The sequence below is a fragment of the Myxine glutinosa genome, chromosome 4, assembly GCF_964187855.1.
Source record: "Myxine glutinosa chromosome 4, kmMyxGlut1.1, whole genome shotgun sequence".
Classification (NCBI taxonomy): domain Eukaryota; kingdom Metazoa; phylum Chordata; class Myxini; order Myxiniformes; family Myxinidae; genus Myxine; species Myxine glutinosa.
The window spans coordinates 111122058-111147236 of NC_136264.1; the positions used below are offsets into that span (position 1 = coordinate 111122058).

The following is a 25179-nucleotide window of genomic DNA, read 5'->3' on the forward strand; positions in this document are numbered from 1 at the left end:
TAAATGAACACACCTCCAACCATTGTGGGGTATATAGATTACAGTAGATCTTCGCTCACTGCTCAGTTCTGTAAGTAAAACTTACCTCACTGATGTCTGTATTCCTCCAAATTTCTTTGTTTGTTATAAACGGCATTAACGACTGTTTAAAAAGCTAATCATGTGTGTTTGTGGTTTATAATATTTTACAAGCCCGGATACGCCGCTGTTAGACTTTAGGTCTTGCTTTGCCTCCTTTTGGCTCAACCCATCGCTTATAACTCCACAAGTTTGATTTGTGAAAGTCACAGCATTTGAATGTGAAATACCCGGAGAGACTGAACGATGAAGGATCCAATGACGTGTCCATTCCCTGTGTCGTAGATGTCCTCGAGTGGCCCTTCTGGACGAAGCTGGTCGTGGTGGCCATTGGCTTCACCGGTGGCCTGGTCTTCATGTACGTGCAGTGCAAAGTGTACGTTCAGCTGTGGCGCCGACTCAAGGCTTACAACCGCGTCATTTACGTGCAGAATTGCCCCGAGGCTTCGGCGGCTGACAAATGGCCCCAACCGCACGATAAACTTCCATTAGACACTGGCTCAGAGCGTTGGTCCATTGGCAAGGAGCAGCAGCAGCCACTCGCACATTCGGACACCGCATCATCACGACCCGATGCCGACGAAGCGACCGTAGACGTGCTTCAGGTGTAAAGCAGCATTGACGTGTGGAGCAACAAAAGGGCTCGTGTGAGATAGATGCGAAGCATTTTCTACGAGGTTCTCAAAGAAAATGTGTGTAAGTTATTGGCTTCGCCGCTCATACCAAATAGGTGATGATGCAAGACACTCCGAAAAGGCCTGCATCCAAGTGGTGGTTTCGACCTTGTAAAAACAAAAGGTCCTCATTGCTTTGTTACTCGTCATTTTCAAAATCATTTGGACTACAAAGACTTGAATATCGAAAAATTTATTGAAGATCTTCTTGCACAGAAATGGATTGGATCATTTCAACAAGGGTGGAAGATCAAAAGTCATGCATTCGATCTTGAAGGTTAAGTTTGTGCATTTGCAGAATTATTCAGCAAAGCTAACATGTTTACAGTTCGTTTGATCCTAATTCTTGGCAACGAGATGGTCAGCGTCGTCCTTTTTGGCACATGGAAATATCTCAGCATTGTCTTCTGCGGTACAATGGTGTGTACGTACGTTTGGTCATCACAGGTATGGAGTGGCTTTAAGAAAATCAAGTGTATCAGAAGTGGATATCGTTTCTCTTGAACTCCCCGCTTTCCATCTAGTGCGTCTCAGAAATGTGGTTGCTTATTTTAACACCGTTACGGGGTGATAGGGGAAGCAAAGTGGTTTTAGTTTAATCACCAAATTCAAAAAGATCTCAGGAATGGCAGCATTCCATTCGTTAAAGGCAAATGAGCTATACCCAGTTGCACACCCTCGTGTACGTTCTACCAGTGTGGGAATTGCTATCTGCAGTGTATAGTCAAGTGCGAGAAGTCTCACAGGACTCCGTGTTAAAAGTATCGGCCATTTTGTAGTATCGTGTCAACTAGCAATTAAAATGAAAACGTAAAAGCAACCTCAAGATGATTTTACATTTTTAGAATGAAGAACTAATCTTGCTGGTGAAGAACAATGGGTAACTGTGTTGGCAGCCAGGTATAACCAGGTATGATGGATGAAATCAACAGGATATTGATTGTGGTATGCTAACCGCCACGAGAAGCAAGGAGCAAAGTGAAGGAGACGTTCTGGCCATTAACCCTTCATCGGCCGAAGGGTTTGTGCTCTTCTTCTCTGATGGCCCTTTCTTTATTGCTCTGATGGATCAACACCAAAAATGTCCGTTTCTCCTTGTTTCCCGCAGCAGTTTCACCTAGATTTCATCCATGACATTACTCTTTTGCTCGAGATCCAAAGTCCGTTGTGTTTGTGGAAAGCTGAGGTAGTGATGTGCTGCAGCATAGGTTATACGCTGGACCTTACACTGCTGGTTTCCATTTATGATCATGAGGCTTTTTGACCGTTTTAAACAAAAAACAAATCATAGTTGACGATTGCAATGAAAATCGGGCATCCTCCTCCCCCTACACTTTTCCCATTTTGGGGAATTTGAGATGCAGGAAAACCTTTTAGATGTGCCCCTTAACTTGGGAATGACCAATTGACAGCACAGAAAAGCTGAGACTTCAAACAAACACGAAGCCAGCAATGCAAGGTAGAGCAGGATTCTGCTCAACTCTGTCCTTATTTGCACCTTATTACTGCACATTTTGATTAAAAAGAAAAAAATAAACGTTTTTAAAAATAAAAACAACTTCTGTCCAATCGTGCTCATTATGGGATGACAAATGCCCTTTCATCAAGTGCAATGCAAAGGATTAACTTATTTATGCCTCTGCAACAGAAGGCAGTGGAGGCATCATGTTTTTGGGTTGTCCGTCTGTGCGTGCGGAACTGATTCTCGTTACTGTGACCCGCTCATACAATTTTAAGTTTAACAAGTCAAAGGTCATGTGCCCTTTGGAAAATAATTTTGCACATTATAACTCGTTAAAGCATCTGATGCTTTCTTTCTTCTCATGTGACCTTTGAGATAACACACAACAGTGGGTCGACATCTAACATGGGCAGAAGAATATCCATAGACTTGTATGCGTCAAATTCTACTTTCTAGTTTTGTTTTGCAATACATCAATCAAAAAGTGTGACGGTCGAACACACCCCTGCCCACCCACCTTGACTTTTGGAATAAACCAAAAAATAAAATGAACATTGTAGCCATTGAAGGATTCTTGTTACTCAACAGTATACAATATCTTGGATTTGACAAACTCACTGACCACATAAAACTATAATACCGATACGCACTTAGTTGCGGTCAAAATCTACATTAAATAATTCCACCAAGTGCATGATAATTTCCAGTGACACACATTAAAATGCCTCTCGTCCACTTAACTTTAACCGTACATGCCATGATGCCAACTTGAGGAAATGAGGTGTTTATGTTGTGTGGTGCACCATTGGTAAGACTACTGTGACGTGAAGTTGCCGTAAATGCAATATCCAGAGGTGGTGACAAATTCAGTCTCTCAAAAAAATATTCAAAACGTATCGGTACGATAAATATTTAAATGCGAAGGCGTACGACATCTACAGGGCCATGATGCGAGCATGGCAGTGCAGCTCGTCATTCTGACCATCATGTGTTGTTGTTCCGCCATGGCAGGAAACAATCGATGTAATACAATCACAATTGCTTAATCACATCAAATGGAGGCAGATGACATGACTGCCAGTACTGCCTTTAGCCGGCATAATTAGCTTATAGCGGTTGCTGCAATTCAAGTCGCCAATTCAATTGGAAAGAGCAAACTTTGGGTTTTGTGAATGACTTTTGTAAGGACATCGTTTTTACCAAAAATAAATTTCTTGCATTAATAAGTGTGATTTCTTTCTTTTTTCTTTCACGAAGTGAATGTTGAAAAGGCAACGGTTTCAGGTTGAATTGAAGACCCAAGTGAAGAAGTACTTAAGTCACAATATAACACGATGCAAAATTTATCAGACATGGATTGTTAACATACTGTAGATGGAGTTCCTGGTTCTAACACACTTTGCCCAAGAATGTGACTCAAGTACTTCTTCCACTCAGGTCTTCAATTGCAAAGCGTGATCGTTTGGGCTCTAGTACTGCGACTCGGAAACTTTGTTGATGAACTTTGCCATGCGCACGTCTCGTTCGGATATCCCTCCACAGTCGTGTGATGTCAGCGTGATTTGAACCTGAAAAAGGAAAAGGGAAATGGAAGTTTAATCAAAAACATTCTAAACAGTAATTTTGGTTAATCATAAATAGCAATACATTTCATTCATTGATTTATTTTATATATATATATATATATATATATATATATATATACACACATATGAACAGGTGATTTTAAACGAAATACCAACAAAAGTGTGCCATTTAAGCCACTCCTTTCATCAAGGGACAATATAATCTTGTCAATAGAAAAGTTATGGCAACAAACCTTATTATAGACATTAAACCATTCTGGGTGATGGTTCATCTTCTCCGCTTCCAGAGCAACTTGAGTCATAAACCCGAAGGCCTGCCAACAACAAAACCCACCATTAAATCGGTTTGATCACATACTTTGCCCGCTTCAACAGTCACACTGCTATAGACCAAAAATCGAGCGATGAGGCACCAGTGTAGCCGAAGCACCGATTTTGGTGTTGAAAGTTGATGTTGAAAATACTGGTTTATTCGCCCCAATCCCACCCCCTTGTCACCTAACTTATCTTAATTTTCCCCCTTGATTTGCCCTCCCCCTCCATTCCCTTTTTTCATGTTCCACAATGCAGTTCCTTCTGCTGATTTTTGGATTGATGCTCACATTTGATGTGTGGGTTAGTTGATGGATTCTCAAGCTATGTCGTTTGCTTTTATTGGTGTGAAGATTTTAAAAATGAGTTCCCTTGGAAGGAGCTTCAACACAGGAAGAAGCCATTAGGCCCATCAAGCCTGCACAGTGGTTGCCAACCTATGGATGTCTGTCTGTGCTCTATCTTTTTTAAATGCCGAGCAAGGAGGCAGCATTACCATTTTTAGTCTTTGGTATGACTCGGCCAGGGTTTGAACCCGTGACATTCCAAGACTCGGAGACACCAACCATAACACCACCGACCGAGTCCAGCAATGATAGTTAAAATTCAAAAAGTAACCCTTTCATAGCCAAGGCGTTCCTGGCAGCACATCCTTGTCATTGATTGATGCTACGAGGGCATGTTAAAAGGTAATGACTATTCTTTTTCTCCGAAACAGGTAAAGATATTTGAATGAAATAAAGCGAAGTCCGCACATTATGTCTTCCCACCAATGGGTGCAAAGTTTTGTGATTCTGACAAAAGATGTCTCAGGTGCTATGTTAGTCATGATGGCAGAGGCAGCACAACATTGTTGGTGTGGTTAAAGGGGAACCCAAACGCAATTTTTTTCTTCTGAAAAGCCATTCAAAATCATTAATCACGGTCTAATTAGAAAGGTTTTTTTTTTTTTTTTTTTTTTTGCCAAAGTGTCAAATAGCCCTGGACTCCTGGAGTGTCGATTTTGCCAGTGATGTCACACCATTAACTCACCATGATCCAAATGGCAGATTTACATAGAGAAACTGCATTCTGAGCTCAGATTCTGATACTGATTGTTACATCATTAGCAACTCTGAAGGTTCTCAGTATGTTTAAACAGATCAGTGGGATTTTGAAGAAACTATTGAAGACAAAATTAGTGATGGAAATGCTTTGTGGGTTTTATTTTATTTTATTCATGGGCTAAGGCACGTAATAGAGCTGACACACACACACACACACACACACATACCACTGAGCTTGTGGGAAGTTCCGTCACTGCCGTCACCTCTCGGGGTACCAGAGATGTCATAACAATGGCGCCCCTTTGCTCATCGTACTTTACGTTATGTTAGTTATGCAAGGCTGCAATATATATATATATATATATATATATATATATATATATATATATATATTGTTACGGATCTGGGGTCGGCGCTCCCCTTACCAAGGGGGGTTAACCCCTTGTCCTGTATACTGGCTGTCGCCGATCCTGGGGGTATGACGTCACGCCCGGTCAGCGCTGGATAGGGCATTAGGCCTATCCGTACTATGACCTAAGTACCAGCGCCTCCCGGTACGCAAGGAGATACTCCCGCCCGTGCCACAGTGTAATTGATGGATTGCGCCGAGCGAAGCGAACTGCGGCGCGAGCCGTTTATCAAGGGACGAAACCCGATTGCGAAGCGTTGGCCGAAATCGCACCACAGGAACTCAATGGGGAAATCACTAAAGCGATCGGACGAGAAAGGAAACCAAGTAAAGGGAGAACAGGTATTTATTATTATTTACACAAAACCCAAAGAAGAAGAACGAAGTTATTTACAGAAAAAGAACAGAAGACACAGTGCAACTCTTAGCTATTCTGCAACTGGACCTGACGGCATCAGCCCACGGGTCCTAAAATCTTGTTCTTCTGCTCTTTCACTCCCTCTCTCTGTTCTCTTCACACTCTTTTGCTCAAGGTCATCTGCCATCTGCTTGGAAATCTGCCAATATCACCGCTTTGCACAAAAAAGGTGCAAAAACAGACCCCAGCAACTACAGACCAATCAGCCTTCTCTCAATTATCAGTAAAGTCATGGAATCCATCATTGCTTCAGATATGAAATCTTTCCTCTTCTCCAATGGCTTGATCTCTGATCATCAATTTGGTTTCAGACCTGGTCACTCTACTCTGGACATGCTGCTACTGCTTTCTCAGCAATGGATGGAGGTCCTCAATGCCAAACAGGAAATTAGAGCTGTCTCCCTTGACATATCACGTGCCTTCGATACGGTCTGGCACCCCGCTCTGCTCACCAAACTCTCCTCTTTTGGTATCCATGGAAATCTCCACGCATGGCTGGCGGACTTCCTCTCTAGTCGTAGTCAACGTGTGGCCCTGAATGGGTTTCTCTCATCTCCTCTTCCTGTTCAGGCTGGAGTTCCCCAAGGCAGTGTTCTGGGCCCTGTGCTTTTTCTGGTCTTCATCAATGATCTCTCCGACTCTCTTGAAAATCCTCTCTTTCTCTTTGCTGATGACTCTACTCTGTCGCTCCATTCTTCAACCTCAGATCGGCAGTCTGCAGCCTCCTCACTCTCTGCAGACCTGGACAAAATCAGACTGGGCAAACAAGTGGAACATGTCTTTCAATCCTGACAAATCTCACACTCTTACAATGTCTCTCCGAAAAGACCGACTGGACAACCCTCCCATCTACTTTCTGAATAATCCTCTCCAAGAAGTTCTGTCACTCAAACTTTTGGGTCTCACTATCTGCCATGATCTTTCCTGGGAAAACCACATTTCAAATCTGGCCTCCAAAGCCAGTCGCCCACTGGGCATCCTCCGTCGTACGAAGTCCTTCCTTGGCACACCTGAGCTCCTCACCACGTACAAGGCTTTCATCCGCAGCTCAATGGAATACTGCTCTCCCCTCTGGGCTGGTGCTCCTGCCTCACACCTAGCTCGTCTTCACGCTGTTGAAAGCAAAGCATTCAGAATCATTGGAATCTCCCGCGATGAAGCTAACTCCAAGGGCCACTACCTCACTCACCGCAGGCAGGTTGGTGGTCTTTCCGTCTTCTACCGACTCCTCTCTGGCCTTGCCCCCCCAGCTCTCTCTGGGCTCTGTCCCGCAAATATTCCTACAGGTCGCACAACATCTGCCTGCAACCCTCTTATGGTTAAACTGCCAAAATCAAGACTCTCTGCTCACCTTCACTCCTTCATTCCTCTTTTCTCCCGCCTCTGGAACAAACTCCCTCACTCTCTTCAATCCCACTCCACCCTCCAGGTCTTTAAAACAGCTGTTCACCACCATCTCTTATCTTCCCCCATCCAAAACCTTGATCTTTTCTATCCCTGATAATTTCACCCCAATTCCACTTTTTGAAATACCAACTTCTGTCCTGGAAGTCCTTGGAGTCCTTGTTTTATACTTCTCCCACCCACCCCCCCCCCCCCCTTCCCACGCCTCCTCCCCCCAAGCGCTCTCCCTCCCACACATCTCCCTGCTCTTAAATGTTGTGTGCTCTCAAGTGTTTGTGTGCTTCCCATTCTCTTGTCTTCCACTCCCTCTTTTTATATATTTTGTTTGTCTGGTTGATTTGTTTGTGAAGTAAATATCAGCTCTTTCACGAGCCTCGATTCAGTATACAAAAAAAGAAGCTTACACAGTCTTACTTAAACCCACAGGACAATACAGACAGACTCACACGAATGGGGAATTGCAGGCAGGAATGAATGGAGGGATGAGAAGGTTCAGGTGGGACAACCGGGCTGGAGGGTTTTTGCAGGTCACGGCAAGCAGGTCCGCTCCGGGCTGGAAGCGAGGAGCCGGCAGCTCCACGTATTCGGCTTTACACCGGCAGCTTTCTCATGCGTCCTCTGCCTCCTGCGTCCTCTTTCACGTTCAGCTGGATCACGCATCTCCTGTCCCTGGTGAAAAGGCTTGCGCACGCGCTTAAATTGCACGTCGTGCGATGAAGCCACCAACTCCGATGCCACGCCTACTGGTTTTTTCCTCACCTCGGCGATGGTTGGCTGGCGAGGGCTCTTTGGCTCCACCTTGGGTGATGAGGTGGGCCCCGCCCGTGATCCCACGGCTCCTCCCCTCCTGCTGGCCTCGTGTGCAATGGAGTCTTGGGGTGAAGATGATGCCAATAACAACCACCCAATGCAACGGTGGCGAACGCCGCCGTACTGGCGCTTTGGAGGCCACAGCGATATTGTAGGGAATCCTATCGTATTTGATTTGATGCAACACAAGGTCAACTACTGGAAACACATCCTTACCTGACACACATAATAATGAAATAACTGTTAGAAGGGCCTATGATTTGCTACGTGTTGCAATGTGGACTAACTAAGGTGCACTCATTTCAATTAACAGCCAATTAAGGGGAAATGTACACAGGGGTTATTTATAAGGAAATTTACTACTAAATTGACAAAGTGAAGGTTCTAAAAACTGCAACACAGCACCCTCATTCCTCACAGGACGTCCCGGCCCGAAAACCTTAACTTGATGTGACACTCAAGTGTAGTTCTCTCTAGTATTAACCTGACCCTGAGTATGACAGTTTTAAAACACAAATAAATATGTTCCCCTATTACGTTGCATCCTACCTAACAGATTCACGCCCACTAACCGAATTGCGGAATTATTTTCAAACTAAACATTAACGGTGGGGAGCATTATTTACAAGTGGCATCATTTGACTATTTACAAAACTGCAACCCAGGACCTGTCATTTCTTTTTAGGAGACAAAAAGAGAACCCTGTGGGAGGGAGGAGACAGCATGCACTGCATCGACGCACCAGCACCAATAAACACCAAAGCACCAAAATGCACAGTCACGCACCATCCAGTGCGACATTGCACAACACAATAAAAAAAACAAACTGGTGGTCTTGATCTTCTGTTCCCTCTGCTGGCCGATGTCATTCTTGATGTTGTTCTTCCTTCATCTTCTTTGCTTGCAGCCTATTTGGACATAATAAAAAGGCACAAAACACGTCCATTTTTATTTATGGCCCACAGGGGCCAGCTATGGGTGGTCCACTGTAGGGCAAAAAGGGGGCCACCTCTCTGTGGTCCGCAAGCAAGATCTTTCTCTGGCCAACCTGGCCGGTCCCAGCAGAGGGGCCATGCCACAAAACGTGTGGTCCATATGGTGGTGCATGGCCGCAAAACGTGCGGTCCATAAGTGGTGCATGGATGCAGGCAGCTAGTTGCGGGGATTCGGGCACACAAATGTGGGCTCCCGCACGCTCCCCCTCAGTGCCAAGAGAGCACGGTCCATGGGGGGTGGGGGGAAGGAAGACAAAGCAGGCAGCGTTAGCGAGGGGTAAGGTCACAAGGGTACACATCAATCAAGGTAATGCAGAGCGAGGTGCGCACAGTGAGCGAAGTGAGAAAGCTCGTTCCTAACGTATGCCAGCCCCCCCTCCCCCCCCCCCCTACTCTAGCCTTGCCCTTACCCCATATTTACAAAATCTACACATTTACAAATTCGTCACTACCGTCACGTCTTCCCCTATTCTCCCCTAATCCAAATTCGTCACAATCCCTCTAACCAAATTTGCCATCATCCAAATTCCTCATCAATTCCTCATAAGGAGGAAGAGATGGAATATCCAGCACAATGTCTCACCCACGTCATGATGCGTCTCACATTTCCTAAACATTTGCACAAAAAAAAAAAAAAACAACCATGGTATGGCGTGGAGTTCTGCCGTCACCTCAGGCGAGTGGGTGTAGATGGTGCGAGGAGATTCTTAATCCTCACTACTTCCTAAATGACATTAACACACTTTACACTACCCGGGGTCTTTCCCTGCAAAACCATTGGCCATCTTACTCGATGCGGTTCTAAAAACCAAACTCCCATTGACCATCTGTGGCGCTCACCAATTTGGGGTCTCACTCCCCCGATTCAACTCCCTGTGCCTTCGCACAATTTCTGGGCTGAGTCGTGTGGCTCTCCTAACAGGTCTACCTACCTGTGCGCCTCCGCCACTGAAGTTGCCACCCGAGCTTACCTGCTCCTCACTAACCTATCTAACTGGGGAAGGCCCTCCCTGGCACTTACCCCCTCGGTGCCCTCTTTGGCACTGGCCTACCCGGGTCTGTCCTCCGGATCCTCGCACCCCATCCACAACAACTCTAACTGGCTCCCAGAGCCTACCTGCAGCCTCACCTGGCCGACGGACTAGCAGTGGCGGAGCGCTCAACCAACCATACCTCTAACAGGCCACACGCCCAGCCATTTCCACGTCACTAATGCACCCATCCAAACACCATTCTTCCACACGCACCACAGATGCCAATATCCAACCACAATTTACCTAAACCCTCTACCTAACTCTTAAACTACCCTCCCCGGGTATTCGTGATGGGGGCCATCTTCCCCATCCACTCCCTTCACACCAACCACTCCACTCCACGTCTTCCACCATACTCACTCCACACCATCCATTCCATACTCCATGTATTCCATACCAGCTATTCCACACAACCATTCTCCATACACCTGTTCTTCACTTGCACACCTATGCTCACACACCTGGTGCTTCCTGCACCCTCCTTCCTCCCAGGCTTCTTCATTCACTCAATACAATGCACAATCACAATTATTCACTCATACACTACTCCACACACTTTCCTGACACACACGGCACCATTCACGAGCATTGCCTCATTTGCTCAATACCAAGATTCTTCCATACGCAATGCCTCATTCGATAAACCACAAACACACTGCATCATCTGATCTACCTGGTGCCCTTCTAAAACTTTCGCTTCCCAGTCGCCCCTTATATTATTGCGCTCCCTCGTCGTTATCATCCAACTAATCTACCTACGTCCCCTACTACAGGTATCATGTCGCTACTTAACCCTACAGTTACCTATTGTCTTTTCTCTAGATCCCTATACATTATCCAAACCCTCCCTGGCTTGGTTTTCACCACCATAACCCCATAACTAATGCTCATGTGCCCCGATGATGCGCGGGATGGTGGATTTGCCATCCTTCTACATCACCATCGCCAATCAAATTTTGCCCATCAAGCCAATCAAATTTGCCAATCAAGCCAATCGAATTTGCCAATCATGCCAATCATCTTCGCCAATCAAATTTGCCAATGATCAATTTCCTACCCCTATTCGTCCATTAAACTTCGAGCCTCGGTGCGTCATTACATTCTCAAAGCGCGGCTTCGCAAAGCCGCGCAATGTATTCGGGTGGTTTGGTCGCCTGCAGGTCGAGTCCGTCCGGCACTCGGTTCAGGGGAGGAGGTTTGCTCGGGCCGAGATTCCACGCACCATCTCGGCGCGAAGGCTTTCGGTCTCCGGCCCGATGGCTCAATCTCGCCCGGCCGGAACGCCGCAACCACAAGGGGGCGCCGCTCAGGTCCCTCCGACCTGCCCTCGAACCGGGCCGGTCGCCTTGCCCGCCAAAGCCCGGACTCGACCGTGCGGGGCGGGCCCCGGCCCGGATCGTGCACGACGCTCTGAAGAGAAGACGCTGCACCGATCCCCGCCGGCTCCCGCAACAAAGCGCACCGCGTGCCCGCGTCGGCTATCCGTCACCCTAAACGCTGCCCCGGTCCACGTCGATGCCTTACTCGCATGCTCACACGCATACACGACCCCTTTCACACTCACCAAGCCCGGCGCTCCAACGCCGCTCGTACATTCCACACACTCCGTCCATTCCACCACCGCACTCCCCGTTACACACCACACCTCTCGCGCACACTCGTCGTCCACACACTCCGTTCCACACCTCTCCTCCGTTACACACCATGGGTGTGCACTCTTCTGCACACCCAATCTCGCGCTTCAATGTGCCCTCCCGCACCCACGCCACCACCAACTCAGGTGTGCCTCCTCACACACGCTCAACCATTCAAAGTGTGCATTCTCGCACCCGCTCCTCATCCATCTCTCTCTGGGTCACACTCCGTGCACTCTGTTTCACACAGACCCTCCGACGTGCATTCGCTTTCGCACTCGGTATCACTCCCACACTTTGTAACACACTCACTCCTCGACGCACACTCTTTTCTTACACGCGTGCCATTTCCTCTCCCAGCGCCCAACGGACCTCCCACAAATGCCCACGGTACGCTGGGATCCCAAGCGCGCGAAAAGCCAAACACTTTTCCGAAAAACCTTTTCGCACCATACACAGCCCGTCTCACCCTTGGGATCCTCTTCTCCACGCGCACCTGCAAATCTTTATAAGGATTAGCAAGTACGGCATCAGGATGTGAACTTATACTTTGTACATTTTCCATTCCTTCACCCTGCGAGTGCTCTTCTAAGTCCCCGGTCTCTCCAATTTCAATTCCCACTACTGCTTTTTCTTTATTCACCTCGATGACCGCTGGCTTTATTAAAATTCCCTCTTCTACCTCAGCGGTCGCCGGCTTCCCCAAACCCCGGGTCGCGATTTCTACCCCGATCCAGTTACCCGCGCTTTGCTCCAACTCGCTCAATCCACGCTCCTCGACTCGCGTTACCTCATCGTGCACCAATGTGCCCCTCCCGCCTGCCATGCGGTCTATGGTCTCCCCCATTTTTTTTATGTTGGCGTTTATTTGCTCCCGATATCCCTCCGGGTTGGCCCTTGCTTCGTTCCTCCTTTTTTTCATGTCGATCCCCAATGGGTAGCCATCATTGCATCCAATCCCTTACTGTCCCCCTTCATAGATGCAATGAAATGCATCATAAATAATTGGAAGTCCCCTAGCCCCGTGGGATCGGCAATCGCCGCCCCGTGCGAGGCGCCGCCATTTTGTGCGCCTGAAACCTCCGCTACCCAATGCGTATTGCCTTCCTCCTCCAATTCCTCCCCGAGGTCCTGGGTTACCTCCAAACCCTCTTCTAGCTCCCCTACCGGCATCTGATCACCTTGATCATCCATGGCACGATTTAAATTTACGATGTTAAACAATTTCGGCCGCTCGTAATTTTTTTGACCAAATTTTTCGATTGACTAAATATTTGATCGGGCCTCAAATCCCACTCCCCGACACCAATTGTTATGGATCTGGGGTCGACGCTACCCTTATCAAGGGGGGTTAACCCCTTGTTCTGTATACTGGCCGTCGCCGATCCACGTCACACCCGGTCAGCACTGGATAGGGTATTAGGCCTATCCGTCCTATGACCTAAGTACCAGCGCCTCCCGGTACGCAAGGAGATACTCCTGCCCGTGCCGCAGTGTAATTGATGGATTGCGCAGAGCGAAGCGAACTGCGGCGCGAGCCGTTTATCAAGGGACTGAACCCGATTGCGAAGCGTTGGCCGAAATCGCACCACAGGAACTCAATGGGGAAATCACTAAAGCGGTCGGACGAGAAAGGAAACCAAGTAAAGGGAGAACAGGTATTTATTCTTATTTACACAAAACCCAAAGAAGAAGAACGAAGTTATTTACAGAAAAAGAACAGAAGACACAGTGCAACTCTTAGCTTATACAGTCTTACTTAAACCCACAGGACAATACAGACAGACTCACACGAATGGGGAATTGCAGGCAGGAATGAAAGGAGGGATGAGAAGGTTCAGGTGGGACAACCGGGCTGGAGGGTTTTTGCAGGTCACGGCAAGCAGGTCCGCTCCGGGCTGGAAGCGAGGAGCCGGCAGCTCCACGTATTCGGCTTTACACCGGCAGCTTTCTCATGCGTCCTCTGCCTCCTGCGTCCTCTGCCTCATGCGTTCTCTTTCACGTTCAGCTGGATCACGCATCTCCTGTCCCTGGTGAAAAGGCTTGCGCGCGCTTATATTGCGCGTCGTGCGATGAAGCCGCCTACTCCGATGCCACGCCTACTGTTTTTTTCTTCACCTCGGCGCTGGTTGGCTGGCGAGGGCTCTTTGGCTCCACCTTGGGTGACAAGGTGGGCCCCGCCCGTGATCCCACGGCTCCTCCCCTCCTGCTGGCCGAGTGTGCAATGGAGTCTTGGGGTGAAGATGATGCCAATAACAACCACCCAATGCAACGGTGGCCAACGCCACCGTACTGGCGCTTTGGAGGCCACGGCGATATTGTAGGGGATCCTATTTTATTTTATTTGATGCAACGCAAGGTCAACTACTGCAAACACATCCTTACTTGACACACATAATAATGAAATAACTGTTAGAAGGGCCTATGATTTGCTACGTGTTGCAATGTGGACTAACTAAGGTGCACTCATTTCAATTAACAGCCAATTAAGGGGAAATGTACACAGGGGTTATTTACTACTAAATTGACAAAGTGAAGGTTCTAAAAATTGCAACACACACACACACACACACACACACACACACACACACACACACACACACACACACACACACACACACACACACACACACACACACACACACACACACACACACACACACACACACACACACACACACACACACACACACACACACACACACACACACACACACACACTTAATTGTACAGTATCGGTTGTTCCTAAACTTAAATAATTTAAAGGATTGTTGTAAATGATGTTAATTTTACAACATCCCATATTCAACTTTATTTAAATTTTAAACCTCAAACATAGTTCCTCCACCTAAAGCAAGAACCTTAACCCGTAAGCAACTGACTAGTTTCCCGACTGCATGGATCATCAGCTGAGCACCGTTCTTCCTCGAGGTTTCAATCCTTTCAGCCCAGGACCTCTCCAAACGGCAGATCCACAACCTCGATCATGGATCCACATCAATTGATGGTACATCAGTGGATCCACAACCTCAGTTGCGTCCAGGTAGTCAGTCAACCCATCAATGCAACATCACTTATTCCAACTTTACTCGCAATAGGATTTAATGTGTTATATATTTATAACCTTCCTTACACACTCGATAATATGATATCATTAAATCATTCACATCTTCCCCTTAAACACATCAATCGACCAAACAGCATGACCACACAACCTACCTCTGGATCAAACTGTACATTGAATGTTCAAACTGTCACCGATAACGTTTTTTGGCATGCTGCCGTATCCTAGCAACCACTGATTACCAGCAACATTGATTTGTAGTATATTTAATTATTATATTGTACTGTATTTATATAAAGATCTCATAAATAATAATATATTGTACTGTACTTGTATTATATTGTTAGACGCGGTGTTAGATGTTAGTTTACCGAGCGGTTTGGTATTACCGCGTCCGCACAGTTACTCCCCGATTAGAACCCTATCCCGCCCGATTCCACTCGAACGTTGGCCGAATCGCGCTACGCTAAATCAATGAAGGAAAGGACACAACGGCTGGGATTAATGCAACGACACAAGGGGTACAGTTCTCAAGACCTCCGGAGGAGGCTATAATTGGTGATGCAGAAACGGGTAGATTACACGGTAAGAGGTAAAGCACAGAAAGATGGGCACTTAGACACAGTCTTATCTATCCCCGACAGACCACAGACAAACGGGACAAGACTGACTTACACAGGGATTGATGGCAAGGAAGGGCAGGCAGTCGATAGCTCAAGGTGCACCTTGGCTCAGGGGCAGAATCGACCCGGTCCGGTCCAGAGATGCGGGGAGGTATCGTCGCGCTGGAGGTGGCGTCCTTTTCTCTCCAAGCTGAGGCGCATCTGACGTCACCTCCGTCTTCCTGCGCATGTCCAGCGGGGAGTGACACGCCCTCGGCTCGTTAGCTCCGCCCCAGATGGAATCGGTCCGCCGCCTCCATTGGGTGCGGGGGGTTACCGGGCTCCGCCCTTGACGAGGAGCTGACAGCGAGCCCCTGCGTGGTAACCCCGTCGGAGCACATGTTCAATGGCGGCTAACCAAGCCGGAGTGAGGACGCACACTCCCCGCGCCGCCGCCGCTGTTGTTGTAGTTGTTGTTGTACCATGAGGAAGAGCTGCGGGGAGGTATTGGTAGGTCCTAAACTTTCTAACGGTGCCATACAATCACATTCTGGTGCAACGAAGAGTCAGAATTAATGGAAACGAGTCCTTAACTGACATAGACTAAGAATAACTAGCAAGATGTCCTATAGTTGTCTACGTGAGATGCGGTGAACCTGGGTGCGACATTTAATGGGGGAAATAGGGGAAGGTCGGTTCTACAGAGTGTTGTTTACAGAAAATGGGACTAGGGAATTGGGGATTGTTGGGAAGTATTGGGGAAATCGGGGAATATTTACAAGCGGATATGGATGGAGGCCAAATCCCATATCCGCAACATTGCACCCTTCTCTACCTCGGGGCGTCCCGACCCGATAAATTTTTACTTACTTTAGTGTGGCACTCAGATGTAGTTCCCTCTACTATTAACTCAACCCTGAGTGCGACAGTTTTACAGATGTTCACAAATGAGTAAATATGTCCCCCTGCGACGTTGCACCCTTCTCCTCACAGAAACACACCCACAGGATAACCGAATCGCGGAAAGCATCCTCAAACTAAACATACAGCCGGTAGGGAGCATTATTTATACAAGACTACACTGATATTTACACTACGATCCAGGACCTGTTTTTGGAGGAACACATGCAGATGTTATGCATAGAGAGAGCACGCATGCCAGCATCGATACACCAACCCACGAGTGCTCTGTGGCCCTACGGCCTTTAATAATGTGCAGAGCACCCCATCCAAGCACCAAAAGCACCACCCCATACATAGTCAGCACCATCCGGTGCACCAATAAAGTGTTCATAGTCACCGGTGGTGTCACAGCCGGCCGATGTTCTGCCGCTGGTCTTGCCTTGGAGCCCACTTGGTGTTCTGGCTTCCTTCAAAAATAAAGAAAGGCGCCAACCGCGTCCATTTCTAAATTGTGGCCGTCAGGGGGCCAACTAAAAGTGGTTCACCTGTATGGCATAGGTGCCACGTTGACCCATAGGTCCATCAACGGGTGGTGCTTGCCCGCAAGAGAACTGCGGTCCATGGTGGGCGGCCACAAAAATTGCGGTCCATATGGTGTATCGATCCAGGCAGCAAGCAGCGAAAGTACAGGCCCACAACTGCGGAGCCAGCACCTCTCTCTCCTCTCTCTCTGCCCCAAAGCCAGATCCTCGGAGGTGGGAGACAAAAGAAGAGGACAAGTGAGTAAGGTGGTAAGGGCGCAAAAGTGCACGCAATACAAGATGATGCACACTGGGGGCACATGGGAACCAGGTGAGACAGGTACGTTCCTACCGTACGCCCCCCCCCCCCCCCACCAGGTAACCTACATTGCCCCTCCCTTACCCCTTACTGTATCCACAAAACACAACACTACCCATAAACATCTACTTTACACATCAACAAACGTCCCTACTGTCTTCCCCGTTCCTCCCATAAACCAAATTCGTCTTCTCTCCCTCCTAACCAATCAAATTTTCCATTTCCAACTCTCATCAAAATTTGCCATCTCCAACTCAACATCAAAATTTGCCATCACCAATTCATCATCAGTCCCTCCTAAGGAGGGAGAGATGGAATCACCCCAATGTCTCATCCACGTCGTGATGCGTCTCACAAATCCACACAGCAATTCTCATTTCCTGCAACACAGAACAAAGAAAACACAGGTGTGGAGTCATCATCATCACCACAGGCAAGTGGCTGCGTATGGTGCGACAGGTTCATCAATCCTAACTATTTCCTAAATGACTTTAACAACTTTACATTACCCGGGGTCTTTCCCTGCCAATCCATTGGCCCACTTACACTATGGGTTCTAAAAACCAATTCCCATTGACCAATCTGTGGTGCCTCTCAATTTGGGGTCTCACTCCCCCGATTCATCTCCCGGTGCCTTCGCACAATTTCTGGGCTGTGACGTGTAGCTCTCCCAGCAGGTCTACCCACCTGCACACCTCCACCACTGTAGTTGCCACCCGAGCTTACCTGCTCCTCACCCTAACCTAACTAATGGGGGAAGGCCCTCTCCTGGCTCTGTCACCCCTTGGTGCCCTCTGGCACTGGGCTACCCGGGTCCGTCCTCCGGATCCTCGGGCCCCATCCACAACAACTACTACCGGCTCCCAGAGCCCACCTGCGGCCTCACCTGGCCGACATCCTCCCAGTGGTGGAGTGCCCAAACCAACTACACACACTAACAGGCTACACGCCCAGCCATTTCCACAACACTAATGCACCCATCCACAATACCATTCTGCAACCGCACCACAAATGCCAATATCCAACCACAATTTACCTATACCCTCTACCTAACACTTACACTACCCGCCCCGGGTACTTGTGAAAGGGGTCCACTCTTCCCCCATCCATACCTTCGCACCATGCACACCACTCCGTACCACTTACTCCATATATTCCACACACCTGTACTCGCACACCTGTGCTCTCACACCTGGTGCCACCTGCACCCTTCTCTCCCCAAGCGCATTCGCGCTGATCCACAACACTCACTACTCATACACTGCTCCACACACCTGTCCAGTTGCACACCTGTGCAATCACACCTGTTCAATCCTCACACACACGGCATCATCTCAGCTAACTACTCCCCTCTGAAACTTGCGCTTCCCAGTCGTCCCTTTAAACTATTGCGCTCCCACGTCATTATCATCCACACTAAACTACCTGCGTCCCCACTCCAGGTACCAGTCACTAACTAACCTTAACGTTACCTAATGTCATCTTCGCTAGATCCCTACACACGATATATCCTAACCCTCCCGGGCTAGTTTTCACTGCCATCAACCCCATAAGCTATAGCGCATTTGCCCCACGTTTGTGAGGGATGACAGAGTTGCCATCCCACCACATCGGGCATCTCCCACTACCAATTTTGCACATCAAATTTCAACAAATCAAAAATTTGCCAATCACTACTCATCCTCTGCCAATCATTACTGCCAATCCTTTGCCAATCATCAAATTTTGTTTTTTTTCTAATTTTGGGTCCAAAACACTAACCTCATCACACAGTCTACTCACTAATGCCTCTCGGTGCGCCAAATCACTTCTAAAGCTCGGCTTCGTACAGCCAAGCCATGAATGCGGGTTGTTTGGTGCCAGCGGCTGGATACGTCCCGCATTCGGGGCAGGGGCGGGGGCTTACCCAGGCCGAGATCCCACGCACCACCTCGGCGTGGAGCCATCCAATGTCCCGATCTCGACCTGCCGGCACGTCTCAATAGAAAGTGGTCGCCATGACGACCCTTCTTATCGGGCTGCCCGCTCCGCCTAGTGGAGCACGGACGCGGCCGTTCAAAGCGAGGCCCAGCGTGGATCGCGTACGGCGGTCCTTTCGAACCCGCCGTGGCTCGGATCCCCGCTGGTTCTCGCGGCACGCGAAGCCCGGCACGCACCGAGGGCCCGATTCGGCTATAAGTCGTTCTAACCTCTAACCCGGTTACCGTCGATGCTTCACCTGGATGCTTACAAGCATACGCTACCCCTTTCTTGCTCATACATCCAGCCGTTTCCATGCTCCTCGTCGTACCTTCTCTAACACACCCAGGTACACTCATTCCACTCCCAGCCTTGGTCACACACCTGACCACCGAACACTTTGGCACACATTCGTTGGTCGCACACCTCACCAACACACCTCTTCGCGCCCCTTCCTCGGTCACCTCCTCTGTGACAATCACAGGTGTGCTTTCACTCGCACACCCAACCACGTGCCTCACTACCAATTCCAGCGTGCATTCCCACTCACGCTCTACCATTCCAGGTGTGCATCCTTCCATTCCAGGTGTACATCCTCGCTCACCTGTCACATCTAACTCACGCTCCGTGCCACTCTCACTACTCTCACCTCCACTCTTGACAACGCACTCACCCTTACTCCCGGCAGCGCACTCTTTCCTCATGCACCTGTCCGTTACACACCTTTCTCGCGCACACTCTCCCGTCACACCCTCTGTAACACTCACCACAGGCGTGCATTCTTCCTTGCCTTTGACAGCGCACTCTTTCCCCATGCACCTGTCTGTCACACACCTTTCTCGCACACCCTCTCCCATTACATCCTCTGTAACACTAACCACAGGCGTGCATTCTCCCTTTACACCCTCCGTAACACTCCTCACTACACGCTTCCATGTGCTCCCTCGCACACGCGCTACGACCGACTCACTGTCGCCAGCACCCTCACTCCTTGGCACGCACTTTTTCCTCACACACCCCAGAGTCGGACTTTCTCGCACACCTCCTTTTTCGCACACCAGACCTGTCGCACACTTCACCAACGGCCTCTCACGAACACCCGGGTCCATCTCGACCCCCAAGCTCATTAAATCACCTGGTGCATCATACGCACGACCATATTGGTCACCACTTACACCGGGTCCTCTTCCTCTTCGCTTCTCCTCCATCACCTGCGAATCCCTCATCCGGTTAATGAGCACATCATTACGATCCGAACACAGACTTTGGACCAATTCTTTTACCTCCTATTTTATCTCTTTCTTATCCCCTCTCCGTCGCTTCTTAATTTCGCTCACCCCTTCTTCCACTTCTTCTAATTTCTGCTTTACCTCTTTTATTTCCCGGTACGTCTCCTCAAGTTCGTCCTCTAAGGCTACCTTGACCGTTTCCATGTGCGTCCTCACCTGCCGGTCCTTCGTCTCCATTACCTCTGTCACCTCGTCCAACCTCGTTGTCAGTCCCTCACGTACCATCTGACATTGCTTCTGTGTCGCTATGAAGTCATTTTTTATGTCGTTTTGTGTCGCTCTTAACCCTCCTAGTACCGCAGTGTTCCTTTGAACCTGCTCCGTTACTTCTTTTTGTCCCTCCGTCAGCTGTTCCACCTCCTGCGTCAGGTCCTCTATGCCCCCTTGTAACTTTACAGTCCCCTTTCTCACCTCCTTCTCCATGTGCTCCTTACAGTGCCTCACCTCCTCGCGCACTCCTCCGACCTCCTCACTCACACCTCTTCTGATCTCTTCTCCCATCACTTGCATCTCCTGCCCAGATGCCACCCTCATCTGCTCCATTTCCTCCCTGTGAGCATCCAGTTTAGTTTCTACCCCCATTCTGACCCCCTCTATCTGCTGCCCCATTTGTTTAACTTCCCTTTCCGCTTGGTCCCTCATGTCCCTCAATTTGCCTTCCATACTGTTTTCTAACCCCTCTAACCCCTTTTGCATCCCTTCCATTTGATTCTCTTGAGCGGCCATTCTGTTTTCTACCCCCATTAACCCCTCCTGTATTTCCCCTAATCTATTGTCTAATCCCTCTATTCTACTCCCTAACCCTCCGATCTGGGCCCCCATGTCCTCCCTCAATTTCTCGCTATTGGACCCCATGTCCTCCCTCAATTTCTCGCTATTGGACCCCATGTCCTCCCTCAATTTCTCGCTATTCTGGGCCATAAGGGCCTTAATTTGTATTAAAAAAAGGTTCAAATCTACCAGCGGCGCTACTACGGTCGCGGGCGCGGTCGCCGTGGCCATGTGCGAGGCGCCATTTTGCGCGCCCGTAACCTCGTGCGCGACGACGCTATTTTGCGAACCTGCCACCCTCACTGCTTCGCTCTCCTCATGTCCCTCATTTTGGTCCTGGATCGACCCTGCCTCACTCTCCTCTACCGGAACCCAGCCGTCTTGATCTGCCATAGCGCGACTTTCAAAATTCGGATTTTTATTTTTGTAAAACACAATCAAATTTCGGTCACTTGTAATTTTGAGCGCTTTAAGCGCGCTTCGGGTCCGATCTCACTCCTCGACACCAATTGTTACAGACGCGGTGTTAGATGTTAGTTTACCGAGCGGTTTGGTATTACCGCGTCCGCACAGTTACTCCCCGATTAGAACCCTATCCCGCCCGATTCCACTCGAACGTTGGCCGAATCGCGCTACGCTAAATCAATGAAGGAAAGGACACAACGGCTGGGATTAATGCAACGACACAAGGGGTACAGTTCTCAAGACCTCCGGAGGAGGCTATAATTGGTGATGCAGAAACGGGTAGATTACACGGTAAGAGGTAAAGCACAGAAAGATGGGCACTTAGACACAGTCTTATCTATCCCCGACAGACCACAGACAAACGGGACAAGACTGACTTACACAGGGATTGATGGCAAGGAAGGGCAGGCAGTCGATAGCTCAAGGTGCACCTTGGCTCAGGGGCAGAATCGACCCGGTCCGGTCCAGAGATGCGGGGAGGTATCATCGCGCTGGAGGTGGCGTCCTTTTCTCTCCAAGCTGAGGCGCATCTGACGTCACCTCCGTCTTCCTGCGCATGTCCAGCGGGGAGTGACACGCCCTCGGCTCGTTAGCTCCGCCCCAGATGGAATCGGTCCGCCGCCTCCATTGGGTGCGGGGGTTACCGGGCTCCGCCCTTGACGAGGAGCTGACAGCGAGCCCCTGCGTGGTAACCCCGTCGGAGCACATGTTCAATGGCAGCTAACCAAGCCGGAGTGAGGACGCACACTCCCCGCGCCGCCGCCGCTGTTGTTGTAGTTGTTGTTGTTGTTGTACCATGAGGAAGAGCTGCGGGGAGGTATTGGGAGGTCCTAAACTTTCTAACGGTGCCATACAATCACATTCTGGTGCAACGAAGAGTCAGAATTAATGGAAACGAGTCCTTAACTGACATAGACTAAGAATAACTAGCAAGATGTCCTATAGTTGTCTACGTGAGATGCGGTGAACCTGGGTGCGACATTTAATGGGGGAAATAGGGGAAGGTCGGTTCTACAGAGTGTTGTTTACAGAAAATGGGACTAGGGAATGGGGGATTGGGGATAGTTGGGAAGTATTGGGGAAATAGGGGAATATTTACAAGCGGATATGGATGGAGGCCAAATCCCATACCCGCAACAATATTGTACTGTAATATAATAATATATTGTACACTTCGAATGTTCAAACTGTCATTTATAACGGTTTTTGGCATGCTGTCGTATCCTAGCAACCACTGATTCCTAGCAACATTGATTTGTAGTATATTTAATTATTATATTGTACTGTATTTACATAAAGATCTCATGAATAATATTTTTAATATTCGTATTGTATTTCACCAATTCGATTTTGTGTCGTTTTGTGATTTTAAAGAAAACTTGTTTTAATCTACCAACTGCAGCCCCCTGTGCTAACATACGTCTGACTAGTTGTTGTAATTTATTGACCAGTTCAGAGCTGTGTGGGGTTGCTCTCACATTCCTAATTATTTCATCTGCAACCGTACCATAAAATAGCTTTTTGGGAATGTTGCTGTCTAAGAAAGGCATTCGGACAATGTGGAATGGAAATGCATCTCGTTTATCAAATAATTTGGTGTGAAATTTATTATTATGGATATCAATTTGTAATTCTAAAAAGGAAACTGAAGTGGAAGTTTGGTTTTCCTTTTTTAATTCAAGTTATTTTGGATATATATCATCATGAAGCTGCTCAAATATAAATCCATCATTAATTGCCAACAAATCATCAATGAACCTGAAGATGTTTCCGCATCTTCGTGCAGTTGTTAATTTATTCTTGCACATGTTCTGGACCCAATCAAACTCGTACATGTGCAGAAACAAATTTGCAAAGAAAGGGGCCGGATCTGAACCCATGGGTATGCCCACTGTCTGCTGGAGCATCTTGTTGCCAAATGTAAATAAACTGTTGTTCAGCAGAAATCGAATACTTTATTTGAGTTTACTTTTTGAAAAACTACATGAATATTGATTATCCTTTACAGACCAGTGTGCTCTGTTTTGATATACATTAATGTTTTCTCTATTACCTCCTGCAAATGCTTTATCTATTGCTCTGTCCAATGCAGTTACCAGCTTATCATGTGGAATGTTTGTGTACAATGTGGAAAAAAATCAAAGGTTGAAAGACATTTTGCTTTACCCTTGTTATTAATGTTGTGGACACTGTTGATTACCGGTTTGGAATTGTCAATGATCCAGAATTTCTTAATACCAGAATAAAACTTCACTTTTTCATGGTAGTTTTTTAAGCATTTATAGATTAGTTTCATTGCCGCTGTAATACTGCCCGACAAAGGTTTCAAACTACATTCTCTACTTGCGATGATGAACCTCATCTTACAAGGGTGTTTGTGCATTTTTGGGATCCAGTAAATGAATGGTAATTTATGGTGTTTATCCGGAACTAGCAGTCTTCTCACCGTTGAGTGATTTGTATGGTGTTGTATCAAGTCTGTTTTATTCTCGTTACTTATTTTGTCGGTCTTTGAAATTCCCGTGTCTAAGCCCAATTCTTCCAAAAGTGTTTGAATGTAGAATGTTTTACATACAAATGCAATATTATTATTTGCTTTGTCAATTGGAACAATAACATTGTGTTTGAAGCTGCCTTAAGCAATCACGTGTCTCTGGATTGTTTAAAATTGCCTTCGGATTATTGATTCGAACTTTTCTTTTCAAATCAACAACTCTCCTTTTCACATGTTTCTCTACCTCCTCCAACCATAAAGCTATTTGTGTGTTTGGTACTTTATGTTTATCAATTTGTTCTTTCATCCATTCGCCCAGTCCCATCATTGTAAGTTCCATTGCTTTATTCCAGTTTATTCTTTTATTTTCTCTATAATTTGGTCCTTTTGTAAGTAATGCACGTAATCTTTTATCTTTCACTATTCTGAGATCACCTGTGATGACGTGTTTATGATGTGGATCTTTGAATGCGGAATGTTCACAATTACAATGATGTGTGTTATTTAACCATTCCTCTACATCTATAGATTGTACAGTGTCCTTGTAGTTGAAGATCTTTCCCCGAATTGAATTTCCCAAAGTGTACACAACTCTTGGTCGCTCTCTCTGTTGTATTGTTTCTGGAAGTTTACTCCACACTTCCTTATGTTGAAGTATTTTCTCGATATTTATCATTTCCACCCCTTTGTTATCAAACATAATTTTGATGATATCATTGTCTTTTCTACGATTCACTTTTTTAGGTTTCTCTTTGTACATTTTATGATCAATCATGTCCAGAATTGCTTCCATGTGTTGGATTGGGAGTTCCTCTTGATCGTCCTCTTCCATTAATCTGTTCACGATTTGCCAAACTTCTTTCAGTTTTTTTTTTTTTAAGGTATTGATCTTAATTCTGCTGCTGTTAAGTAATGTGCAGATATTGGATT

The 25179-nt window shown here is 47.5% G+C and overlaps 2 protein-coding genes across 12 annotated transcripts in view; one reads left to right on the forward strand and one right to left on the reverse strand.

The window, feature by feature from the left end:
- LOC137425078 (E3 ubiquitin-protein ligase MARCHF8) overlaps nt 1–2037 on the forward strand; it is a 216728-nt gene extending 214691 nt beyond the window's left edge. For all 10 annotated transcript variants that reach the window (XM_068113093.2, XM_068113100.2, XM_078776274.1 and 7 more), the window contains one exon: nt 364–2037. In XM_068113093.2, coding sequence (XP_067969194.1) covers nt 364–689 — 326 coding nt within the window. In that variant the 3' untranslated portion in view covers nt 690–2037. The remainder of the gene's footprint in view (nt 1–363) is intronic.
- LOC137425079 (pterin-4-alpha-carbinolamine dehydratase 2) overlaps nt 930–25179 on the reverse strand; it is a 33390-nt gene continuing 9140 nt past the window's right edge. For both annotated transcript variants that reach the window (XM_078776275.1, XM_068113105.2), the window contains 2 exons: nt 4034–4114; nt 930–3782 (listed from right to left, as the gene is read on the reverse strand). In XM_078776275.1, coding sequence (XP_078632401.1) covers nt 3684–3782; nt 4034–4114 — 180 coding nt within the window. In that variant the 3' untranslated portion in view covers nt 930–3683. The remainder of the gene's footprint in view (nt 3783–4033; nt 4115–25179) is intronic.